Raw genomic sequence first — 24,103 nt, 5'->3', positions numbered from 1 at the left:
AGGTGATGGCTGTGTGCGGACAGGGCTAGGACCCCAGATGCAGACTCCAGAGACAAACTTAAACCAAAACAGCTTTAATGCTGAACGCAAACATAACATAACTGGGAAAAACTCAAAATAAACTAACACCGGTGGACTGGCAAAACACACAGCAAAATAAACAGTAGATCGCGACATGGACACAGAGAAACACAGGGCTTAAATACACAGAGGGAGCAATCAGGGAATGAATAACAGGAGGGAAACACAGCTGGGGCAAATCAGAACTGACGAGACAAAGGAAGCACAACCAGACACATTAACATCAGACATGGACTTCCAAAGTAAAACAGGAAACATAAACAGACTCACAGGCAAGCACTAAAACAAAGGGAACAGAGACGTGGGACCAGGGCAGACAGACACTGACTGGACGTGGAAATACAGCAGACAGGGAAGACAGCAACAAAGGAACACAGACAGAAAACCAAAACACTAAAACTCTAACCAAACCCCACCCAGAGGACCTTAACTTAAGAAAAACCCGTAAAGCAAAGCTAGAATATAAAGAAATAACAAAATCAAATAACCAAAAACACAAAACACTGGGTCACCGACCCAGGAACCCTAACAAAAGTCTGTTTAAGTTTCATTTCAGTGGAAACATTCTCACCCAACAAACTTTTAAAACTGTTGTTTCTATTTTCAGATTGAACCTTATGAAAACTCCGTTTTTCACACACGTGAAGACGCCATCTACGAGAGCCTCGATCCAATCAGGAGTGACCAGGACACAACCTACTCGACACTCTTACACACTCACACGATTCACAAGGGGATTCAAGAGTGATTATAATTATCGGTGAAAAACGGATGTTTTCTAAAGTTTTATACCCACATGTATGATCACACGTCTTATAAAAATGAATAAATAAATAGAAGCTACATGTAGGTCATGGGCGTCAACCTGAGTTTGTGTTTGGGACACATGAGGAAGTGATATTCCTAAATACAATTTGGTCCACAGAAATGATCCAACACCCTCGTAAGCGTCAGCGCACCTGTTGGCACATTATGAAGTAATAGTGAGTTTGTGATTGGCCTCCTGTAACAAACACACTGGTGTGTGTACCGTCTGTGAAATGCGACTCTTACCTCACACTGAAATCGTTCCTTCTCTTACTGTGATTTTTTTACGTTTACTATGTTTATCTTTATTTTACTACTTTGTCCAGATTCTAAGCTTTGTTTCATGTTTTGATATTTTGAGTAGTATTACGTTCATTTTTATTTGATTTTATTATTTTAGTCTTAAGTCACCTTGACAAGGCTTCACATGCTGTCATTCATTACCCTGTATAATAAAAACTGTTGATTTAAAATCAAATTTCATTGACAGAAACAAACTGATTCTCGTCAGACAAAACAAATCAGCAAGTGACTCATATACAAGCAGGAAGGAGCGCACTGTCCTCAAAGACTAACACGCTCTTGTCTACGACGGTGTAAACGTGTAAGATGAAAAATGATTGAAAAATATCAAATATCAATGCTAAAATGTAAAAAAGCTTTAAAGTGAAATTGCATTTAACTGAATATTAAGCTCAATGCTTTTTCTAGAGTATTTAATGTGGTATTAGTGTCTCTTGGGGCGTCACAGAGGGGAACTCTAACACCCACCTCAGCTCAAACATGTGAAAAGTGCTTCCACATCCACCCAGCAGGTGTCACTGTTGACCAATAATTTCCTCCTGACTTGTTCAGCATTTGGTGTGCGTCTATTATACACGCTCTAAAACTACATCCTTTACTTTGTTATGAATTTTACAGCATTTATAATATTTACAGCTTCTACAAAATGTGGATTTCAGGTTTTATTGTGATGGATGTGACGTGTGACGTCCACACTGTGAAAGTGTTCGCTTGGTTCGACAGAATATGATTTTCTTCACTCCCTGCACACATTCAGGTCCTGTGATAGAAGCACAAAGCTGACTGTGATCCTTTATTATCATATTTGGAAAACGGACCAGAACAACTGGGTACAGAGACCCAAAGGGTCATTAACAATTTAACAAAAACAACCGCAGAGAATAAAAAGTGGAACAAACTGGAGTTGTTTTGTGTCTCTTTCATCGTGGTGTCTCATAGATGTATGTTTGATTTATATTTAACTGTAACTGAGGCTCCTAACAGTCACACAGAACATGGTGTTAATTAGGAAGCAATAAAGGCAAAGCAGCTAAAGTTAGGCTAGTCTTTTTAGTCACATCTTGATGATGTCACTGACTTCTATCTTCCTGCTTTTGTTTCACAAGAGAGACGATCTGACTGTGGACACGTCAAACACAAAGAGCTGTTCCCTAAATGGGCATTATTACCTCTGATAGGAGCCAAAATATCCAAAATGAGCATCACTCGGCCTGCTGATCAACATTTTTCATAATATATCCAAAGACAGTATGAAGTACTGAGCACACTGATGCGGAGCTGCAGACTCTTACTACACAACCACACTGCAGTGACAAAGTGACAAAGGCTTTAACTTCTTGGTGGAAACTAAAAGAAATTCAAACGTGTCAGCAAAACTCTTTTACCTGTTTTTTCCTTAATCTTAGCAGCATTATTTCTTTAAGATTCATTACTAAAGTAAATACATTTCTGTCAGCTGATAAATGAAAACAAACAGATGTCCAAATATATCAAAGAAAGCAGGAAACACGTTTTATTTCTCATTTGCCTTTTTATTTTATTTGAACACTTTCACACCTCTCACTGCTAAGAATGTACTTTACAGCACTTTAAGAATGACATCCAATAATAGTCCAGTACATCATTTTCATGCATTCTCTGTTGAACACCTGCACAGCGTCCAGCACAACGACGGACCTGCAGCTCGCTCCTGCAGGATAAACAACACAATCTATAAAATTTATAAAATTTTAACAACAATATGAGACTCAACATTTAACATATATCAACCGTCAACATGAATAAACTGTTTACAAAAGTTATAACTTCAAAAGGTTTTCTGAGAAAGCGATTTACAAATGATGATCAGAAGACGGGTGTTGTGTAACGTAACCGTGACAGCACAGATCACACAGCAGCTAGTAGTAGTATTGTAATCATATTTTACTCAGTATCAGTAAATGTTTGAGTAAATATGTATTGTCCTTAAACAGTGATGTCACTTCCTTCCTGGCGCTGCTTCACACGTGAGGAGTTCATGAAGGACCAAAACCTTTCACATCCATGAATCTTTACAGTTTTTAGTGTTTGTTTTTTATCATTTTGTAATCATTTCATTCATATAGTTTGTTTTTAAATGAATTACTTTATTTATTTTTTATGTATAAAGTTTTGGAATTTTCACTCCTATTTCTTTCCAAACTGATTTGTTTTGAATGAACAACAATACGTTTGGATAGATAAGTAGGCATGTCATATATCATACAGGGATAAATGTTGCTTATCCAATTGATGGTGGCAGGAATATTGTTCCTATCGAGGGTCCACGGGGTCAGAAGCAGCGTCCACCCTGAACTGGCTGCCAGTTTATCACAGAGCGCTCTCACACCTGCGACCAGTGTGGAGGACAGACACAGCAAACATGAGGCTGACGGGGGGGGGTCCAACCTAGAATCTGCTTCATGTTCAGTAGCAACACGGACAGAAAGAAATAATAAATGTGAAAGAAAACGTTCATGTTTTCCTTCCTTTATTTGTGATGTTTTCAGTTTCAATCCTCCATAAACGTCTTCTGGCCTGTTTTTCTCTTAAAATTACACTTATAGTCATTTTTTCTTGATGGAAAAGTCTTAGCATGAGCACAAATTTGCTATTCACAGAAAAATGTGTAATTAACAGCGATGTGACTGTGCACCTGGTTGAAGGACCAGGAGATCAAACCTGTGCTTGTTTTCAGACTGTCACAGCCGAGGCCAGAACAGGACGTTTCTGTTTCCTTTCGAGGCTCATGCGTCCTCACGTGTATCTCTAATGAGTTTGAAGTGACGTCAGAAAGTGAAGAGGATTGTTAGCTTCAGTATTCACTCATCTCTGTTCTTTCCTTTTCATGCTCGGAGGATTCCTCCTCTGAGGCCAAATGCTTCTGTTTTAAGTCTCTCCTCTTCTTATCCACCTTTGTTTATAATTCTTTAAGTTTCTCTCTTTCTGGTGTGTTCATGTTTTTAACTCCACAAAGAAAGAGCGTTGAGCTTCTAGGTCGACACTGTGTGTTTCCATGGTCTCCTTGTTGAGGTCACACAGTAGTGACAGACAGCAGAGGGTTGTAAATTTTCTTTCCATCCGGTGACCTCGAGCCGTGAGCCAGCAGCTCCTGGATGGTGATCCAGTTGTCGAGAATGCGACGATTCCTCCTCTTTGTGATTTTCTTCTGGCTCAGCTGCAGGATGTTGCTGCTGGGGGAGTTATGCTGCACATTAAACTGGAGGCTCTGGGATAAATGGGGCTCTTCAGCGCCCCCTGTTGATGACAAAAGATCCCTGAAAATAAAAAGACTGATCAGTGCCTTCACGAACTTCACGTAATGAAGTAAATGTGTCATTTTCCTTCTTTTTCTCTATTTTGTTTTTGTGTAAACACTTTTTTAAGCCACTTGTCTACTGCACGATTGAGTCCTGTGGCTCTCACCAGTAGGATGTATTCTGCCCCCTGGTGGACATAAACAGTTGCTTCAAGCTGTTAAAATAAAATGTAAAAAAAACTAAACATGCAGACACAGAGGGTGGCTGTAGCTCAGGTGGCAGAGCAGGTCAGCCACTAATCAGAAGGCCGGTGGTTCGATCCCACTACTACTGTTTGAAGGGAATCCTGAGGAACTCGTCGGAGCCACAGATACGACAGTTCAGCGCATAACGAAGTTACGCAATATTTAAAGCTACACATAAAATCAAAAAGCTGCACTGCATTGTAATATCAGTATGTGTGTAATAGTACAATATGAATTATTCAGTATTGAAAACGTGTTCATTACGTGTCCTCCTGTAATCTGCCGTCACTCATCAGTTGAGCACCGTGAGATGGACCAATGAAGTCAGACCTGTGTTTTAAAAACATTGATTTGCAGCACCAGTGTCTCTATAAATATTTTAGTTTGAAGGTATGTGAGGTTTCCGCTCTTCTCTCCTGACCTCTGACCCTTTAAAGGTCTGTGCTGACAGGATTTCACAGGTGATCTCAAGGATCTCGGGTCTGTAATGGTTCACTGACCCACAAAGAATTCACCGTTTTAGTGTCTGTATTTACAGAAAACCACGATGGCCGTTTGACTGATGGATTGTTGGTCCGGATTAACGAGGAGTTTGTCTTTGGGATGTTTTATGGATTTTCACACCAACTGTGCTGATGAATACAGAGGTGGGTAAACATGGCACACCACAACGTTTTAAACATTAGTCAAAAGTAAATGTGTCATTTCAACACCATCATTTCTTCCGACAGACGACAGTTGAAAAGACCTCTGACAGTGATGAACTTCATACTCTGAGGATAAATGTGGCACCTTTTATGTTTGTATCTGTAATAATGACTGAACTTCTGGGGTGTCGTTGTAGATTTCGCCCCGTACCTGTCTCCTCTCATGTAGTCCAGGCGGCTCTGCATCATGAACTCTCTTCTTCTTCTGTACTCTCGAGCTCTCAGCAGCTGCTGCTTCCTCTCCTCTTTGCTCCAGTATCGACCCTGTGCAGAGGACAGAAACCAGTTTAAAGCTGGTTTAATGAGACTTTGTCATGTTTATTGGGCTCAGAAGCAAAATATAAGGGCTAAAGTACTTCTTTTTATGTAAACTAGGATTTAATGACAGTTGAAAATGATGTCACAGCATGTTTGTGGCGATGAATCGAGATTTGCTCGTCAGAAAACAAGTAACAGCACATACTGGACATACTTTTTGTTTGAATCTCAGCTCTTTTAGTCCAGTGACATGTTGTCATTAATGTTTGCACACTCTACCTGTTTCATTTCACTGGCAGCGTCGTCGTCTGTCGTCATGCCGCTGCGTTCCTCGCGGATCTTCATGGCTCTGGCCTTCAGCAGACGATCTCTGACCGGCCGCTTGGCCACATAACGAGTCCCATCGCTGCGAATCTTTACCTGGACACGAAAAGAACACCTAGCATCTCATGTCAACGGAAGACCAGACATTTAAAGTTTCAGCTCTCTGGAAGGTTTGAAATGTTTCTGTTGTTGCATGCTGCTGTTGGATCTCTTGCTTTTCTTCAGCCTTGAGTCTTTAAGCTGAATGTAGAAAGTTTATTTTCTATTGATTACGTAGCTCCAGTAGCTCAGTTGTCTTTAGCTGAAAATCGTGTAAATCACTTGACATCATTTTCAGTGCTTTACAGTAGTGAACCATGTTAAACTGGGCCACAGAGGCTTCTGTATCATTTTGATGAACAACTAATTTATTTTTTAGATTTTTTTGAATGTCCCGTCCAGCACTGTAGCAATCAAGTAGACCGTTACAGCTTTTGCTATACTGGTCCACTTGACTGACATATTTTATTTGACCTTTGTTATTATTGTTATTATTTATTTTTATTGTTTTCATTTGGACTTATTACAATTAGAACAGAGAAGACAGGGGGAGGAGAGGTTGGGAAGAGAGTTAACAGAAGGAGAGCAAAAGAAAAATAGAGGAGAAGAAGGATGGAGAGAGAACAGACACTGACAACCTGCTTGATCACCTGCTGAGAGGAAAAAAAGAAACCACCAAAAAGAATAAAAACACAGCAGGGAAACAATTAATCTCTTTGCTGGTGATCATAATCAAAAACAACAATCTTGTAGTTGTTATTAAGGCCAGAGGGTTTTCTCAGACATCAAATGATATCCAGCCTTGTAGGAGAGGAACCTGTGATGAGTCCCTTGATATGCTGGACTGGTCATTTTGCAGCTACTCCACCAGTTTATTCTTTTCCCTTCAGTGCTATTGCACCGTTTACCTTCCACTCCATGCGCTGTGGAGACGCGTTTGGTGATGAGTGAGTCAGTCCAAGAGGTAAGGCCAGTCCTAACCGTGAGGCACCTGCACGGTGGTCCTCCAGGCCACAGGGGGCGCTGTTCACACTCCTGGGGCTTGCCGGCCCACTGCTGCCTGTGGCTACCCCCCTCTCCTCCCCGTCTGCCCTGCCGCTGTCTCTCACTCGGTCCAGGGGGTCCACCAGACCCTCGGAGGGCAGGGTCATGCAGCTCTGATAGCGCTCTAACGGTTTGCTGTGTCTGTGCTGCCTCCGGGTGAAATAGGGGCTCGACTCTGCACTTCCACCTTCAGGCCTGTAGGGGGCTCCACCTGCAGTCATAGAAGTGATGGAAATGATCATCAAAAACCAGAAAGAAGTTTTAGACGTTACCCACAAACATCAGTTTAAAGGAAAGTGTTCTTTAGCTCATATGCTTGTTTCTTCATTATAAACCTGTGGAAAGGCTCTTAAAATGACCCCGATATGCTTACAGAGAAAGATTATACCTGCTCTGGAGCTCCGCCCTCCATCAGCCATACCCCTCCTAGAAGCTGACCCCGTTTCTCTGGTCAGAGATCTGATGAAGGTGAAATACATCAAAATATCCACTATTATTAAAACATATCACAAAGGTCAATATGCATATGAAAATAAAAAGAACGCTGATTGCAGCAAAACCAACACCTGAACTTTGAAGGCGTAGAGGGGGTGGAGCTTGAGCCATTTGCAAAGTTTCCATTGGAGGTTTCGTACTTCCTGTAGGTGCTCGGGGAGAAGGAGCAGCTGAGGTTTGAGTGACGCCGCTCTCTGTCTCGGTCCCTCCTGTGACATCGAGGCGTGAGGGGGGAGTTTAGAGGGGGGAGGCGCCTGAGGGGGAGGAGCGGAGGTGGAGAGGTCATCCGTCTGCCTTCTTCATCTTCATCCTCCTGAAGAGGCGGGATCTGCTCGGTGCTGACCAATGGCGTGCTCCGGCAGCTTTCCCCTCCGGTGTTGTAGGCACTGGTGCTGTCTTTGTCATCCGATCGCTCGCGCTCCGGGAGTTCGTTGATGGCTGACAACTCGTGGTGATGAGGATCGTCATTATCCTCGTTATGCAAATCTATAAGTTCAGAAATAGAAATAAATGAACTGTTAAAAATCAAAACTGCTTTGCTTTGTCTAATGACACCAAAGTAAACTGGATACATAAATGATGGCTTGTTGTTTTATCACAGTTTTTTTTCCTAGTATAATTCTGTGTCATAATTCACATGTTTCCTAAAGACGTCCGGATGTTATTTGTTTCCTACCCTGGTGCTGGTTGTTACCTCCTTCAGAGGGTCCTGGTCGGCCCGCTCCACCTGCCACCGTCTCCTCCTCCATCATCCAGGCTTTCAGACATCTCTCCCTGAGCTGCTGCATCTTTTGCGCTCGGAGAATGTTGCGACACTTAAACTCCAGGTGGCGCAGCTCCTCCTCGATCAACGCCAACTCGTGCTCACTTGGCATCTCTTTGCTGTTCACGTCCACTACCGATTCAGAAGCTGTGCCTTCAGCTTCCTCTGCTGCCTCGTCCCCCTCCTCTCGGCCTTTAACTTCTGCTTCAGTGGTTTCCTTTTCCAGCTCTCTCCGGCGTCTTTCCAAATGTCTCTCATACTGATATTTGATCTCTAACAGCTCTTGGTAACGCTGGCACTCTTCCTCCGTCAGGCCCGGCATCATCATGGTCATTGTCAGAGGCTGGTGATGGTGGTGGTAATGCTGCAGGTTGGACATGAGGTGTAACATCAGATAGAGCTCATTAACTATGATGGTGCGTAACCACAAATACATGTATTGACAATCGGCTTTTTTATTGACGATAAATATGAATAATGATTTCATATTTTCTGAGGATACCCAAAATACAAAGTCTGGGTTTGGGTCCTTTCAGTGCAAAATAATCTACCAGAAACATTTATTAGTATGTTTTTAAATACTAAATCAATGGTGTATCCAATGACAGATCTCAGGAAATGTTGCTGAGATGTGTTACATGTAGTTTGTCAGCTGCTTCACAACTTAAATGTCAGAGAAATGCTTCAGATGTTTCTGATAGAATTTCCTTCATAGCTGCATTATGGTTGGTAACAGAGTACCATTATATCTGACAAGCACTGGTAGGTGTTTGCTTTTGCATTCTCATTTCAGTGGAAGTGTTGGTCCCATGGCTTGTTGCTATGAAACAACTCAAGAGTACCGCTTCAGATAACAGCTTTGAGGGTTTCCTGGTGCAGCGTCACAGCTGAGCATGCAGTACATCCCACAGAGAATCTGCCTGCATTATTAGGGACATCTTAAAGAAACATTTTATTATTCTGCAGTTTTTATAAATCTGTTTTCTTCCTCTTATACAACTCGGGGCCCAGCTACCATAGAGTGAGAGCACATCCTGGACAGGTTACCAGTCTGTCACAGAGTAGTCAGCCATTCACACTCACATGTTACACACATTCTTGACACATACAGTCAGTTTAAAATGAAACTAGTTAACCTAAACCCCAAAATGACTTTGCACTGTTGGAAACAACACACAGACTGGATTTGAACCCAGGACGTCCTTGCTGTAAGGCAAAAGTAACTGCTGTACCTCCATGCTGCTCATTTCATAATGCACCATAGAAATCCCAAAGCCAACAGTGCAGGAGTCCATCAGAGTACTCTGATCCATGTCAGTGGTACTCAGTTTCAAGCCCATTGTTTCCTGCAGAAGTATTTTACAAACACCTCACAAATGATCGTGGTCTCCAGGGTAAGACAAACCATCTGTGGCTGCACAGTTGTGCTGATGTATGTGACTGTTTTCAGACAAAGTGGATAGTACCAGGGTTAGAGCTTTTTATTTATTGACAATAAGTCAACAACATGATCACCTAATAGGATTTGAACTTAGTATACCTTATGGTGGTGATGGTGGTGAGGACTGTATGCTGCTGCTGCTGTTCCTCCTCCAGCTCCCCAGTCCAGACCTGGGAGAGAGTCAGAGCTGAGCTGGAGATCGCGCAGGTGGAGGAAAGGAGGGGTGACGTCTCCTCGACCATGCCCAGGGCTGGGACCGAGGCCAGGACTTGGTCTAGGACTTGGCCTGGGTACAGAAATATGAGCAGAAAAACACTTAAAGTCAAATTGTAGCTTGTGAGTTTGTCATTTTTTTCTTAATAATTTGAATAAACTTTCTTTCTCTGGTACCTGGGGCTGGGTCCAGGTCTGAACTTCCTGGTGCTGCCTGGTGTGTTGGTGGTGTTGGTGTTACAGGCACTGGTCTGATCACCCAGCAGGTCATGTTCAGATGTATCCTCATAGCGGGTGCTGTCATCTGTCCGACCCACCCCGCTGTCCAGCTCCTGGCTGTTGGACAGCAGAGGTGCCAAGTTCAGCAGAGGAGGGAGGGGGACCGGTGGCTCTTTGTCGTCCTTCTCTCCTCGCTCGCCGTCCTCTCCTTCATCCTCTTCATCTTCCACCTCACCGTCTCTGCCTCCCCCTGCTCCTCCTAAAGGAAAGGATGACCTGCCTTCTCCTCCTTGGTGGAGGCGGTAGTAGCCAGTATTATGAGAGGAGTTGAGAGAGCATGAAATGTGTGGGTTTGAAGGAAAGTCTGCTCCCTCTAGAGTCAGTTCCATGTCCTCCTCTGGATCGATGGGGTTTTCATTCTGGAAGCAAAGAGACACAAGCCAGTCCAGGTGAAAATGAACTAAAGAGGTCAAGAGCCATGCTGCAGCGAGACAAATCCTTTTGTAACAGTTTCTCAGGTTAGGCAACGATTTTCAGCACAGAGTGTTAGCTCAGTGTGCAGACTGTAGCTGAGGGTTAACAGGAGCTGCACAGCGTCACACATCACTGAGTACAGAGAGCTAAAAGTTACATTTCCCCACTAGTGTCAGTACAACAGAGTAGAAACGTGCTGCCAGCTCCATTCTTGGGTTATAATGGGAGTATTCTGTGGGAGCTGCTGTAACAGGTTTGTTGTTGACAAGAAAAATGAATTCATGTGACTTTAATGTGCTTTATTGACGCTGCAGATTTCTTATTAGAGAGCTCATGCATCAGTGTTTCCTTATGAAATTGATTTTTTGACTTTGACTAATGTCAACATTGTACTGTCGTCTGTTAAAATCTGCACACAGTACTGATTTGTTGAGTGTGTGTGCGTGTGTGTGTGTGTGTGTTTAAACCCTCACGCTTTCAGAGGCTTGGTTGTTTTGTCACTGTCTACATAAATTCTCATTGTTAGCTAAAAACTATTAAATGAACACTGAAGTGTGTTGTGGCCCAGCGACTTACTCAAAACCCACATATGGATAAAAACATGGTGGAAAATAGTCTCTGCTGAAAAGTACAGAAACCAGCTGGTTAGGAAGGCCACCTGAAGATGGTAAATATTTATAATGAGAGATATTTCAGAGCTCCTAAAGTCTAAAAATGTATTTTATGTGATTGGACTGAAGAGGGTCTAATCCACTATGAGCCTTTATTTACAAGAGCTTGGACTTTTTGTGAGCATCTTGACAGAAGGAATATTTCACCTTCATTTTCCTCTGTTGATCCATTTCTTCCCTTTTCAGCTCTGAAACCCACTTTTTTCCCCTCCTGTGGCATTTTACTAGTTTTTATAGGGATTTTCTTTGTTTTTATCATTTATTTTTATCTTTTTATTGATTTATTTTTTATTCATTTTAAGAGGTGTGTTCATCTACTATTCTTTGTTTTATACAGTCATTATAAAAAGCTTTCATATTTGCACTGATGCCTGCGGCATGTGACAGAGGCAAGAGGTAAATAGCTCCTCATCTGCAGGAATGTGATGGTCAGTAACTGTAGTGCTGACGGCAGCATCCAGATGTTTTATTCTGATTAGACAGATGGGTGTCAGAACTAAAGCAGCCATAGTTTGTCCATTGAATAAAAGAAAGTATTGCTTAGAATTTTCCAGAAAGATGAATCTTGTGTTTTGATCGTCTCTTTTCTTTGTCATATAAACTGGAGTCGGCTGTTATCAGTGGCTTTCTTAAACCTCACTCTGAACTTCCAACACTTTGAGCTTTTAGGTTTGTTGGACATGTGATCGTTTGTGCTGACAGCGTGTTGCTGTTTATTCCACAGTAGGAAGTGCGAAACAGGATGTTTGTGGATTCGAATGCTTTTATTGTTACGTAAGCTTTTTACATGATTTTACACACGAGTTACATGATGGTGGAATGAACTGCTGCATGCATGATATATGCAAAACATAAACGAAGACATGCAGATGTCATAAATGTGTGTGTTGGTAACTGAGTGACGGCTCACTCGTCTGGTTGATGTGAGTACACACACACACACTCTGTGAACATCATCCATAAGTATGTATGTGCAGGTGTGTTTGAGCTGACATGTGTGAATATGGTGGGCTGCCGTCCTTCCTCTGTCAGCAGATATGGACACACTGTGGGACCTGCTGTCATCCCAGAGACATTTATCATGGCAGTGTGTGTGTGTGTGTGTGTGTGTGTGTGTGTGTGTGTGTGTGTGTGTGTGTGTCCCAATGGCTGATACATTTACAGCTCAGTGATGATCAAAAGGAAACTAAAGGTTTTGCCTAATTCATGTGACCCTGAAACATTATATGGTGCATTTCATCATGATTGTAGCGAGACAGGAAAGGTCACCAGAGCTCCAGACTTAATATTTGAACAAAAAGATCAATTTACTGTCAACCCAGCTGTTGGGTTTCCATCTGCATTGGTCACAGACTGGTGGATAGAAGCAGCAAACACATATTGTTCCTGTTGGAGGAAACCAGGACTGTAAGCACGCTGTGAACTAGAATATGATTTTTATGAAGGTTTCCTCTCATGTCGGCCACCCACAGCAGCACAAGTGACAGAAAGTAGGTTAGTAAACTGGGCTGCAGGCGAGCTGAGTGATGAAACAGGAGCGACAGTGTTCAACCTGAAGTTACAGAGCTCCTGTTCTGTTCCCGAAAAGGAAGGAAAGCACTGTCATTTATTTATTTACACACTGGTTGAATTAGGATTATTTTATTAACTATTAAGCAAATTCAGGTGGTTGAAGAGTCTGACTAGGATGCATTATGGACACAACACCAGGAAAGACCGAGGAGGGACTGGATAGATGATGAATCAAAGTTTGTAGGATTCATCCTCTGGGGACAATTTAGTGCCCTTCAGTGTTTTTAAACACAGTTAGGACCTTCATCAGTGTTAAAGAGGACTAGTATTCATCAGTAGAAGTATGTGCACTTCTTTAGGAGGCTGGTTGAATGGTGTTGCTACCTCTATGTCGGGCCTGGCCAGCAGCAGGGAGAAGTTGATGCTGTCCTCTCGGGTCAAAATGGCCACGGCTTCCTCCCTGTTCTGAATATCCACGCCGTTAATCTGGAAGAGAAGAGAGGAGTTATTTTAGAATCATTAGAAGGAATAAAAAAGGTAGCTGTCTTTTTTTTAAACTAGTCTTTTGTTAAATGTTTTCTTATTTTAAAATACCCACACTGGTGGATTTCCCACACTTGTAGGGAGACAGCACATCTGTTTTAAAGGGCCTTCCTCCCTGTGGGGATGGATGTCATGGGAACTGGTGCTTGCATCATCTGTCCACAGCAGGATTACCATGGTGATGGTGCTGCTGTTCTATTCTTATCACATCGCAGCTTTACCTTTAGCCCGACACTGTTTTCACAGGGTCGTGAGTCGGCGGGTTGAGAGTAGAAATGTCAGGAAGATAAATTTTATTCATATTTGGCTTTGACAGGCAAACTCTGAGAACAGTCAGATGTTAAAAGGCTTAATTAAACTTCCACTTAAGTCACCTCAGACAGTAAAGTGGTTGAGAGTACTACTACTCAGTCTTTGTCACATGTAATGAATTTTGAATTTTGTATCTCTCTACATTTTTTGGTGTAAAAATCCGAAATTTCACCCGTCCATCTGCAGCACTCATGTTCTCATGCTGTTACTTGTTCTCTTAGGTTTAGAAATAATAGGAGGGAGGTATGGGGTCTTCACACACCCCCGTTCTCTGCTAGCCATCGGGGCGGGGGGGCTGGGAGGAGATGTTAGCTGTCCGATTGGCCTCCCTGCTGCTGCGGAGCCTGGGACGGTCTGCTTGCCTCCACCCCGGGGGGAAGGGTAACATCTCTTGGGTCTGGGTTCTGTTTCCCCCTCTGGGAGCGAGGGTACCTGGACCCGGGGTATAGAGTATGTTTGGGGAGTGTGATTGTGTGTACATGTCCATTTATGTCCATCCTTACGTTGGGTGAGTGCTGAGTGTTTGTATATGTGTGCATGAGGGTGGGAATGCATGTTTGTGTCTGTGTGTGCCTGTTTGTCTGTGTCTATATGTCAGGTCGGGTCTTAGACTCCACCTCTCTGGGAACTCCCAGGCCCTCCAAGGCCTATCTCCCCTCACCACACTCCCTGTGACTGATGCCCTCAGGGGTCGGTGCGTTGGTGGTTCTTGGTGTCCGGGGCAGGGCGCTCAGGTATGTACCGGCTCACTCCCGGTGGCTACCTGGAGGGGCCTGGCGCCTGTTGCTCGGTCAGGCCTCCTCCGGGGTGCGGGGGGCCCTCCCGCAGAGTGAACTGGGCCTGCGGCTCGGTTCACTCTGGCACAGCTGGCTGCTGGCAGAGCCGGCGGGCACGCCGGTGCAGCCCCCTCTAGCTTCTGCTCGGTGGCTCCTGGGTGACGCCTCGTCTGGGGATCCTCAGCCCTTCCCATGAGGGTGGCACGGATGCCCCTCCGGTGGTCCTCCTTGGGCTCTCACACTCTGGGGCCTCTGGATGTCTGGGGCCTGGATCTCCTCCATAATTGCTTCATGCCCTGGGGGACGGGGCTATGGCGCCCTACATCCTCTTGCAGACCATTACATGTGGAAACCATTTGAATACAAGCGCTGATCCACACAGGTGTGCACACGGGTGTTCACTGCTCGTAGACTTAAATTACACCTTTCTTGGCTGCTACTTCAAAGCACATTGTGCGCTGATGGGCACGACAGTAGAAAACGTTAAAGGCAGGCTGTAAGCTCCCATCCAATCAGAAGGTACGGGGAATTCACTGTGCAGTATCACATATGAGGCTGTGGAGTTTGGGGGTTTCCCATGAAGAGGAAATCTAAATCAGCATTAAGGATTCAACAATGATAAGCAGACAGTAGCTTCAGTGTGAGGTTTTCATTAGTTAGCACTCCGTAAAGCATGAAGAACCACACACACGTGAAACGGATCAGCCACAGACTCCATGTGCTTAAAGCTCCTGCAGACGGCCCAACCTCACGGTAGCCTAACAGTGGTTGGTAAAGTAGTGACGGCAGCCTGGGCATCAATACGCCATCAAGCAGGTCGTTTTAAGCTCCGAGTTTGTAGGTGACGTGTTTGTGTTTTTTCTATTTATATCATTTTCATTTGACAGCTTTTCAGATTGCAGTGTCCTTCTCATTTCCTTTGTTGGTCTGCTCTTGTCCTGTAGTTCCTGTTTGTCCTGTTTTTTGATTCCCCTACTGCGAGTCCCGTTTTCACTTAAAGCACGAAGCTGTCCTCGCTCGTCTTCTCTGGGATCCTTCTTCCTGTTTTCACATTTGAAAACTTGACATCAGGCTTTCACACCTTCTTCTTTCTCCTTCCTGCATCATGTTGGCAGCAGGAGCTGACTGTTTGTTATTTGAGTCTATATTCACTCTGTAACAGATTACAAACAACGTCTAACTCAAATTTGGTTCCTTTTTAGTCTGGACTCGAGGTTAATTACCTTTATTTTACTGCGTCTCACCATCACTGTGTTTTAGAGCAGCTGTTTCATATGCACAGCGTTTCATGCACAAGAACTATTAGAATGAGATACATTAAGATTGACTGCCAGCTGTGTTATGCCAGTCTCTATTCTCTGACAAACAGACAGGAACTGTTGGGGTGCCTGGGTCGTCGACCCAGAGTTCTGAGTGTTCATTATTGAATGACAAAGAAAGTCGCCTTGATGCGACTTTTGTTGTGATTTGGCGCTATGTAAATAAAATAGAATTGAATTATTATTGGACTTTGATTTTTGCTTTGTTTATCACTTCCAGTCGTTTGGTTTCTTTGTCACAGTTGTGTTTTCGGGTTCTGTTCTGTTGCTGTATCTCTGTGTCGGTCTACGTCTCTGTTCCCTCTGTTGCAGTGCCTGCCTGTGAGTCTGTGTTATGTTTCCTGTTTTACTTTGAAAGTCTGTGTCTCATGTTAATGTGTCTGGTTGTGCTTCCTTTGTCTCGTTAGGCCTGAGTTGCCCCAGCTGTTGTCCCTCCTGTTACCCTTTCCCTGATTGCTCCCTCTGTGTGTTTAAGCCCTGTGTTTCTCTGTGTCGCCATCTATCCTTATCTTGCTGTGTGTTCTGTTTGTGTAAGTTTACCTTGGAGTCTTAGTTTTGGTACCTTTTTGGAGTTCAGCATTAAAGCTGTATTTAAGTTCACCTTTTGTCTCCGAGTGTCTGCACACAGCCTTCAGGAGCAGCGGTGGAAGCGCAGGGTGACATGTTGTCTCCCCCACCATTTCTCTCTGGCAGTCTATTTTTAGGGAAGCAGTAACTGGGCTGCTGACAGCTCGCTCTGATTGGACAGAAGTGTCCCAGGGGTCGCAGGTATAAATTTACATAGTTCGATCTGAGTCTGTTTTAACCCTCACAGTCATTAAATCTGGGAGAGGACACGTTTGTGCTTTATTTCTGGAGGACGTGTTTTTGACTTACCTGAAGGACGAAACTCAAAATTTCAAATCAGTTAAAAACAACACCTGTGTTTATTAATAACTGTGCTCTGTAGAAAGTGTGGAAGTGTTTCTTAATCACCTCCCTTTTGTTTTGAGTCTGCGTACCTGCAGTATTCGATCGCCCTCTCTGATGCGTCCGTTCTTGGCTGCGATGCTGTTTGGATTAACCTCGCATGAAAGTGAGAAGTGATACATTACCTCATAAGTTAGGAAAGAGATGCATTAATAATAAATTAATAAATACATGAGTAAGTCACTATAGGCTGGCCTAATTAATAGAAATTAGGAGAGGCTGGTTCTAAGAAGTAATGAATGAAGTCATTAAATGGATGCATTAAATGAGCGGTAACACTGTAGAACACCGTGAATAAGGCGCAGGTATCCTGTACTTGCAGGCAGCAAGTCAGGTTTTAGCAGGAAACAATAAAATAATTACGCTGTTAGACCACATGTACCCTGTGATTATGCACAGTTTTGTTTTTAGTTTTTTTTTTTTTTTTTTTTTTTTTTTAAATGACATCAGAAACAGCAGTATGCGACATTACGTGATGGCAGAGCTTCAGTTCATCCTTTGTCATTTTTTTTTTTTTTTTTTTTTTTTTTAATAAATAGGACAGGGGGAATGAATGAAAGAAAGAGGGGGAGAGAAAGAAAGAAAACCAAAGGGGAGAAGAGACGGTGAGAAGGGGGGGGAAGAGAGAGAAAAAAAAAAAGAACTCCTGGGTCACCTGTATGGAGAAAAAACAAACAAACAAACAAAAAAAACAAACAGAGGAGACAGCAAACAACAAAGAGCAACATAATAATAGAGAAAACAAAGCACCATCACAATAAACTAGCTAGTCATAGATATCAATATTTACTAAATAATAAACGATATTGTGCAGCACGCAAGATAGACAGCGCACAGTGTGCTTTGAGGCAGCAGCCAAGAAAGCTTTAGTCCGCGTCTGTGAATACCCATGTGTGCATACCTGTGTGGATCAGCATGCTTGCATTCCAAAGGTTTCTCCATGTAATGATCTGCTAGGGAGTGTGGGGGGGCCACAGCCCCGTCCTCCAGGGTGTGAAGCAGGTATGGAGGAGATCAAAACTCCAGACATCCAGAGGCCCCCAGAACACAAGAGACCATGGAAGACCAACAGAGGGGCAGCCGCGCCACTGTCCCAGTAAGAGCTGAGGAGAGTCCCAGATGAGGGCTCGCCCAGCAGCCGCGGAGCAGAAGTCAGGGGGAGTTGCAGTGACGCGCCCGTGAGCTCCGCCGGCCCCCAGCTGTGCCTGAGTGACCGAGCCCCAGGCCGAGAGGCCGGGGGCACCCCACCTCCAAAGGGGCCCGAGCGAGCCCCAGGCCCCGACAAGCGGCCGCCAAGGAGTGAGCCGGTGTGTACCCGGACGCCCACCCCCAGACACAAAGTTTTTAGTTTTACAGGAAACAATAAAATAATAACAAAAAAATAAAATTTTAAGCACTGGGTCATTTCATGGTAAATTTCCAGAAAATCAAGCAATATTTCCCCATTTTACATCTCATGTACCCTGTAAAATCATAAGTACAGGATACTAGAACCTTAGTCACTGCATAACACAAAGCACACCATAGAAACTACAGGATACTTACAGTGTACTTGTTTTATTGTTTTCTGCAAAAGCCTGACTTGCTGCCCTCAAACTGCACATAAGTACAGGGTACTTGCGCCTTATTCAAGGGTTGTGTTATAAAGTGTTACCAAATGATGTACAGAAAAACTACTAGAGAGTGAGTTTAGAGAGTGAATTAGTAAATGCACTAATGACTTTCAAATAAAGGGCTAAAAGAAGATAGGTTCCTGTCTCCTGTTACCTCCCCAACATAAATGCCAAGATCCTCCTCATCATCCGTCCTGTAGCAGACCGTCAGACCCAGCTTCTCCTGCTGGCTGGACTTGTACAGCTCCACCTCCTGCAGGAAACACAGGTAACACTGTTAGATGCTTCCTGGTGAGCCTCGCAGCTCTTCACGTAGCTTTGTTTGTTTGTTGATTCTGCAAGTGTGAAGCAGCTATTATCATGAATATTATCTGAGTGGCTCCCGTCTCCTTTACAGCTCAGTGTAAAGCTGAAACGGTCCAACATGAAAAATCTCACTGTTCTTTGTATCTGAACATTTGAAAAACCGTTGAGGCTCTCAGTCCATCCACTCTAACAGAGACCCAAATGCTTTTCTAAAGTTACTGACCCATAACCTGACACTTCACACAGACCTGATCAGATAAAGTTTGTGTTGTCTGCTCTGTTCTTTCACTGTATTTCATACGCTGACACACAGAACTTGCTAATAATTGATACGTGACAAATATGTTGAAGGGTGAGAGAATCCATGTTTGTGAGGGGAACAAGAGGGCAAATAAAAAGGTTAGGAGCGATAATGAGGTCAGAGAAATGGGATAAAAACGATTAAAATGTCTGATCGAACTGACTTTGAACAGAAACCTTATTGAAGGATAAAACTGAGCAGACAGAGCAAGTGAGCGCTCTTCAAAGACCACCGCAAACCATCAATAATAGGATGAGGCTTGTAAAGACCAGTTAAGACCATCATATATCCAGCAATCACCTCACTGGTTTTAGCTGGAGGGCATCAACAGAGGAAATGGACAGAGAGGAGAAGGTGATTTAGGAAGGAAATGAAGGATGAAATTCAAGGAAGGCAATTAAATCTGGAGATAAGGATGTAAGTAAGGGGGCACGCTATCTAATGATTGTAATTTGAAGAGAGGAAGTCTCTGATATACCAGCTGGAAAAGACGTTTCCACTTTGCTGACCTCTCTAATGACCAAACTGTCATTTGTCTGAGGAAACAGTCAAACCAGTGAAGCAGAAACAAAGAAAAGCGTCCATTCAGCCTAAAACAGCAGCTCATTAGATATTTATACACCAAAAATATGACGGATCTGACCTTTACTCACAAAATAAGTCATTTTGTTTCAGTCCCGCTCTCGATGGCCTGATTGTTGCTGCACAGGTATAAATGTCTGAATTCTTATATTTTTTACTTCAAGTGATTTTTTTCGTCTCTGACATCTTCCTCGTCTTTTTTCATGCTCCCTTTAAAAGAATGATCATTTCACTGGTTCCACCATGAGAAAAGGACAATGCAAAAATACTAAATCTGATACTGATAAATATTATACACAAGTTAATTTCATAAATTAAAAACAGACTAGTATCAGAGTACTAATGAACTACACCGCAGTCATGTGAGGCTGAGGTCAGCAGGGAGGAGGCTCAAAGGCACACTGGACAGGGATGGGAGCAGCTCGGTGTCCCACCAGAACAGCTGGAGGCGACTGCTGAAACCCGTCCTGGATGAGCAACAGAAAATGTGGATCGATGGAAATGTCGCCCACAAAGGTGCATGCAGAGTGAGCGCAGTAGACAGTTTAGTTTGGACTCAAATAGAGAGTGTGCTACTTTAAGTCTTAATATGCATCAGTTGTGCAAAATTATCTCCAGACCAACGAACAAAGATTTGTCTCGGAGACGTAAACTACCGTCTCCTACGCTGCAGTCAAATTCATCCACTGTGTGTCTCATATGGATCAAATTAAAATGTGAACACAGCCAGGCCAACCAATGTGTTTCAGTCTTATTCTGGATATCCTTCACATGCAGTGAAACAGTGAATGGTATCTTCTGTCTTGCTTTCACAGGGGAGACACGTGATTGAAAATGCATGAAAATTGAGTCTTTGCTCTGAGCTGACATGATGAACCACAGCTGGGAGCCCTGCTTTATATTCCAGACGTATTCATCAGGATAAGTGACTTGCATGTGGCTTTGTGCATGTATTTTTCATGGAGTCAGAAATTTGCCTCTGGGTATGTGGAGGTTCCTCTCAGGATGGGGCCCAGTGCTTGAAAAAGGTTGACAACCATTGTGTTAGTGAATGGGAAAAACTGCCGAAGGAATTTTTGGAGCATTTTCATTTTGTGTCATTTGGTTGTTGGAAATGCAGCTGACGCTTTCTCACCTCATATTCCAGGTCATCCTGCCTGTCCACCTCGTGGTTGGATACATCAAAGTAGTCATTGGGGTCGTTGTATTCAAACACACAGCTGGAGACAGAGAGGTGGGGGACAGAGGACCCGATCACCATCGTGTCCAGTGTTTGAGACATTTGTGGAATGTGTGGAAAGTTTTAAATCAATGTTGTTTTAGTGTGAAGAAATGACCACGAGTCAGAACGTACAACTCATTGATCTCGTACGGCACTGCCAGGTGAGGGAGGGGAGGTGATGGAGGAGGTGGTGGGGGAGAGGAGGAGCCTCCCTCACCATGGTGGTGGTGGTGACCTCTGCTTCTCCCCAGGGTCAGAGTGTTCTGGAAACTGATGTCAGTCTGCGTTGCATTGTCAACACAGTCAGGGATCGCCACCATGGCAACAGAAGAGACGGAGGAGCTGACCGTCCCGTTTCCGCACACCAACGTACCTGAGGAGGAGACGCAGGAGATTCAGGAGCACAGATGACGGAGCAGAGCCGAGTTTAAACTGAAACTCTTGGGACAAACTGAAATTTACACGTTATAATATTTTGTGATGATTTGAAGATGTCCCACATGGAACCACGTCCAAACAAACTGTATCCAAACAAGTAGTTATAATTTGGGGTGCTTATTGCTAACCCAGGCTTATCATGTACAGCAGAAAGATGTGAAAAGTGTAACTGACGTAGACGTGTTAAAAACTGCCCTTCCTCATTAGACTCTAATATGAGAATGATTGACTTTATAGCAGAAATAAATGTTAACTGGGCTACACACTCCTATCCTTTTGGTCACTTCTAGCTCCAACCTTTCATTTTGTCTTTGTCTTACTCTTCCAACTGTGAACCTGAGAATGTTTTCTAAGGAGCTTGGAAAGAAAAGCATCCGGACTTCTTTAAGTTGCTTGAAAACGTTTCACCTCTCATCCAAGAAGCTTCTTCAGTTCTAGGGTCAAACGGTGGAGAGTCCCAGGTTGGTGGTGCATGATCAGGTCAGCGAAATCAAAGGAGCAGCTTTGAGCTACAACCTTCAGAGGTGGCGTCTAACATGATGAAGAGTTCAGACGTCCTGCTATCACACAAAGTAGCAGTCCATCTGAAGCCAAACGCTGCCTTCACATTTCAGGCTTTGCTTTTTCTCAGATTTACTCAGCTGACCTTCAGAAGCTCTACAGAGAAGAGAACACCATGAACCCAGACTCCCAGCATTTACAGACTATTTGCACCTGTGATCTGTTGCTCACCAACATTTTCGTCCACATCAGACCTGGACTGTCTTTTCTATCTGCTGGAGATTTGCTCACAAACACAAATCACCTCTCCGCCCTCAATAACAGCTGCATTACATTTATAAGTCTTTTATCCTGTCTTCCTTCTCTCACCCCTCCCGGTCACAAGGTTTTGAATCAAACCATGATACTGGCCTTCACTAAGTCCTGCTGTGGTGGCTGATTTAGAGCCTAATCGGGCTAACTGACTCATATGAAAGGACCAAGTGGCAGTAGATGCGTTCACTGGCTGTGGGACCTTTCGATCGCCTTGCTTTCACTTTGCAGTTGTCTGAAATGTTACCTACTGATGGAGGTCTTTTCTTTTTCCCCACCGTCATCATGTGTGGCTCACAGGTGACTGTATGTTTTTCATAGTAATATTGCACAATATTGCATACATGTGTTTTCATCAGCAACTGTTTGCTCGAGTAACTGAAGTGAGCAGACTTGAAAGGAGGCAGGTGACGTGAGTGATAGTGAAACAGAGGCACGGATATTAAAACGCTGCAGTTACATCAGAAAAGATGGCTGAACTGCAGCAATGACACGAATATTTGATGCTAAGAGCGAGAGAGATGAAAAGTTTAAAGAAATGAGGGAGAAAGACGAGACAGATTAAATATCACAAGCGGGAGCTGCAACATTAGCTTAAATGAGGCAGAACGAAAAGAAAAGGATGAAAAGATTAGCTGAGATGTAATGAGGCAAGAATATGGGAACGGTGAAAGAGAGAGCATTAAGTGTGGTTTGGGCTAAAAGTGAGGAAGAGAAGTGAGGATGAGACGGGAAAAGAAAGGAAAAAGGATTTGTGTCTGACAGAAACACAAAACTTCAAAGACAGGAGGAAGCACCTGTGAAAGAAGCAGGTAAAAGCACTGACACGGTCTGTGCTTTTGCATGCGTCTAATATCTGATAAACTGTTTACCTTTCCTCCTGTGACTTTTGCACCCCAGCCCAGACTGGCTCAAAGGCTCCTGGGAGTTTTGTGATCGGTCTAGCGGCAGCTGAGAGGGTCTTCTTCCTCTGAGCTAAAGAAGAATGCAGGTTTATCCAGCTTCATTTATATGCAGACAATGAACGCATGAAGAATAAATTAAGTTCACAAGGAAAACAAAAATCAGAGACGGTGATGAAATGTATGCAGACACAATAATTTAGCATCATATCAGAGGCTGATGAAAAAGAACTCAAACAGCCTTTAGCCAAACTCATGGACATGCATTTGGATTCAAATCAATAAACAAAAACACATTTAAAACAAGGAGGAAAAAAGAAAAGAATAAATTCTACTTTATTTAATTCAATCAGGATCTTTTTATTCTTTGAGTTGTGTTAAACTATTTTCTTGTATGAAGAATCAACATCTAATCTGATGCTTATCTTTGTTAAAAGCTCACTAATACTGGATGTGTTTAATGTTGTGGTGTTTTTCACTATGCTTCATATATATGTGTATATATAACCTCTGAGCACGGATCCATAGAGGCTGGGGTCTATCACACCAGGCAGGACCCCAGCCTGTGTAAAGATGCCCCTGAGACAATCCAGCACATAGCAGCAGGTGCAAGATGCTAGCAGGCAGGGCATACATGGAACGCCATAACCAAGTGGCCGGCATAGTGTACAGGAACATCTGTGCCGAGTATAACCTGGAAGTCCTGAGGTCAAAATGGGAGATGCCCCCAAGGGTGGTGGAGAATGACCGAGCTAAGATCCTGTGGGACTTCCAGATACAGACGGACAAGATGGTGGTGGCTAACCAACCGGACATAGTGGTGGTAGACAAACAGAAGAAGACGGCCGTAGTGATCGATGTAGCGGTTCCGAATGACAGCAATATCAGGAAGAAGGAACAAGCTGGAGAAATACCAAGGGCTCAGAGAAGAGCTCGAGAAAAATGTGGAGGGTAACGGTGGTCCCCGTGGTAATCGGAGCACTAGGTGCGGTGACTCCCAAGCTAGGCGAGTGGCTCCAGCAGATCCCGGGAACAACATCTGAGATCTCTGTCCAGAAGAGCGCAGTCCTGGGAACAGCTAAGATACTGCGCAGGACCCTCAAGCTCCCAGGCCTCTGGTAGAGGACCCGAGC

The 24,103-nt window shown here is 43.7% G+C and overlaps 2 protein-coding genes across 3 annotated transcripts in view; one reads left to right on the top strand and one right to left on the bottom strand.

Annotated features, from left to right (window-relative positions):
• LOC146685245 (protein CD300H-like) overlaps nucleotides 1-1,387 on the top strand; it is a 3,726-nt gene extending 2,339 nt beyond the window's left edge. For both annotated transcript variants that reach the window (XM_085443897.1, XM_085443894.1), the window contains one exon: nucleotides 689-1,387. In XM_085443897.1, the coding sequence (XP_085300023.1) occupies nucleotides 689-829 (141 nt within the window). In that variant the 3' untranslated portion in view covers nucleotides 830-1,387. The remainder of the gene's footprint in view (nucleotides 1-688) is intronic.
• Nucleotides 1,388-2,721: 1,334 nt separating this feature from the next.
• Nucleotides 2,722-24,103, bottom strand: part of LOC146685244 (PDZ domain-containing protein 4-like) — a 50,777-nt gene continuing 29,395 nt past the window's right edge. Inside the window, exons 4-18 of the mRNA XM_085443534.1 lie at nucleotides 22,941-23,043; nucleotides 20,950-21,190; nucleotides 20,731-20,815; nucleotides 18,561-18,659; nucleotides 16,826-16,888; nucleotides 13,259-13,360; nucleotides 10,176-10,636; nucleotides 9,885-10,071; nucleotides 8,276-8,708; nucleotides 7,653-8,067; nucleotides 7,475-7,545; nucleotides 6,951-7,297; nucleotides 5,959-6,099; nucleotides 5,573-5,685; nucleotides 2,722-4,487 (exon numbers count right to left, since the gene is read on the bottom strand). Coding sequence (XP_085299660.1) covers nucleotides 4,244-4,487; nucleotides 5,573-5,685; nucleotides 5,959-6,099; nucleotides 6,951-7,297; nucleotides 7,475-7,545; nucleotides 7,653-8,067; nucleotides 8,276-8,708; nucleotides 9,885-10,071; nucleotides 10,176-10,636; nucleotides 13,259-13,360; nucleotides 16,826-16,888; nucleotides 18,561-18,659; nucleotides 20,731-20,815; nucleotides 20,950-21,190; nucleotides 22,941-23,043 — 3,105 coding nt within the window. The 3' untranslated portion in view covers nucleotides 2,722-4,243. The remainder of the gene's footprint in view (nucleotides 4,488-5,572; nucleotides 5,686-5,958; nucleotides 6,100-6,950; nucleotides 7,298-7,474; nucleotides 7,546-7,652; nucleotides 8,068-8,275; nucleotides 8,709-9,884; nucleotides 10,072-10,175; nucleotides 10,637-13,258; nucleotides 13,361-16,825; nucleotides 16,889-18,560; nucleotides 18,660-20,730; nucleotides 20,816-20,949; nucleotides 21,191-22,940; nucleotides 23,044-24,103) is intronic.

This window comes from Copadichromis virginalis, linkage group LG20 (genome assembly GCF_057382275.1).
Source record: "Copadichromis virginalis isolate Kocher_CV1m ecotype Utaka linkage group LG20, C_Virginalis_male_GT1.1, whole genome shotgun sequence".
NCBI lineage: Eukaryota > Metazoa > Chordata > Actinopteri > Cichliformes > Cichlidae > Copadichromis > Copadichromis virginalis.
Note: the sequence above shows the minus strand (reverse complement) of the source record. Positions and strands in the feature narration are given on the sequence as shown.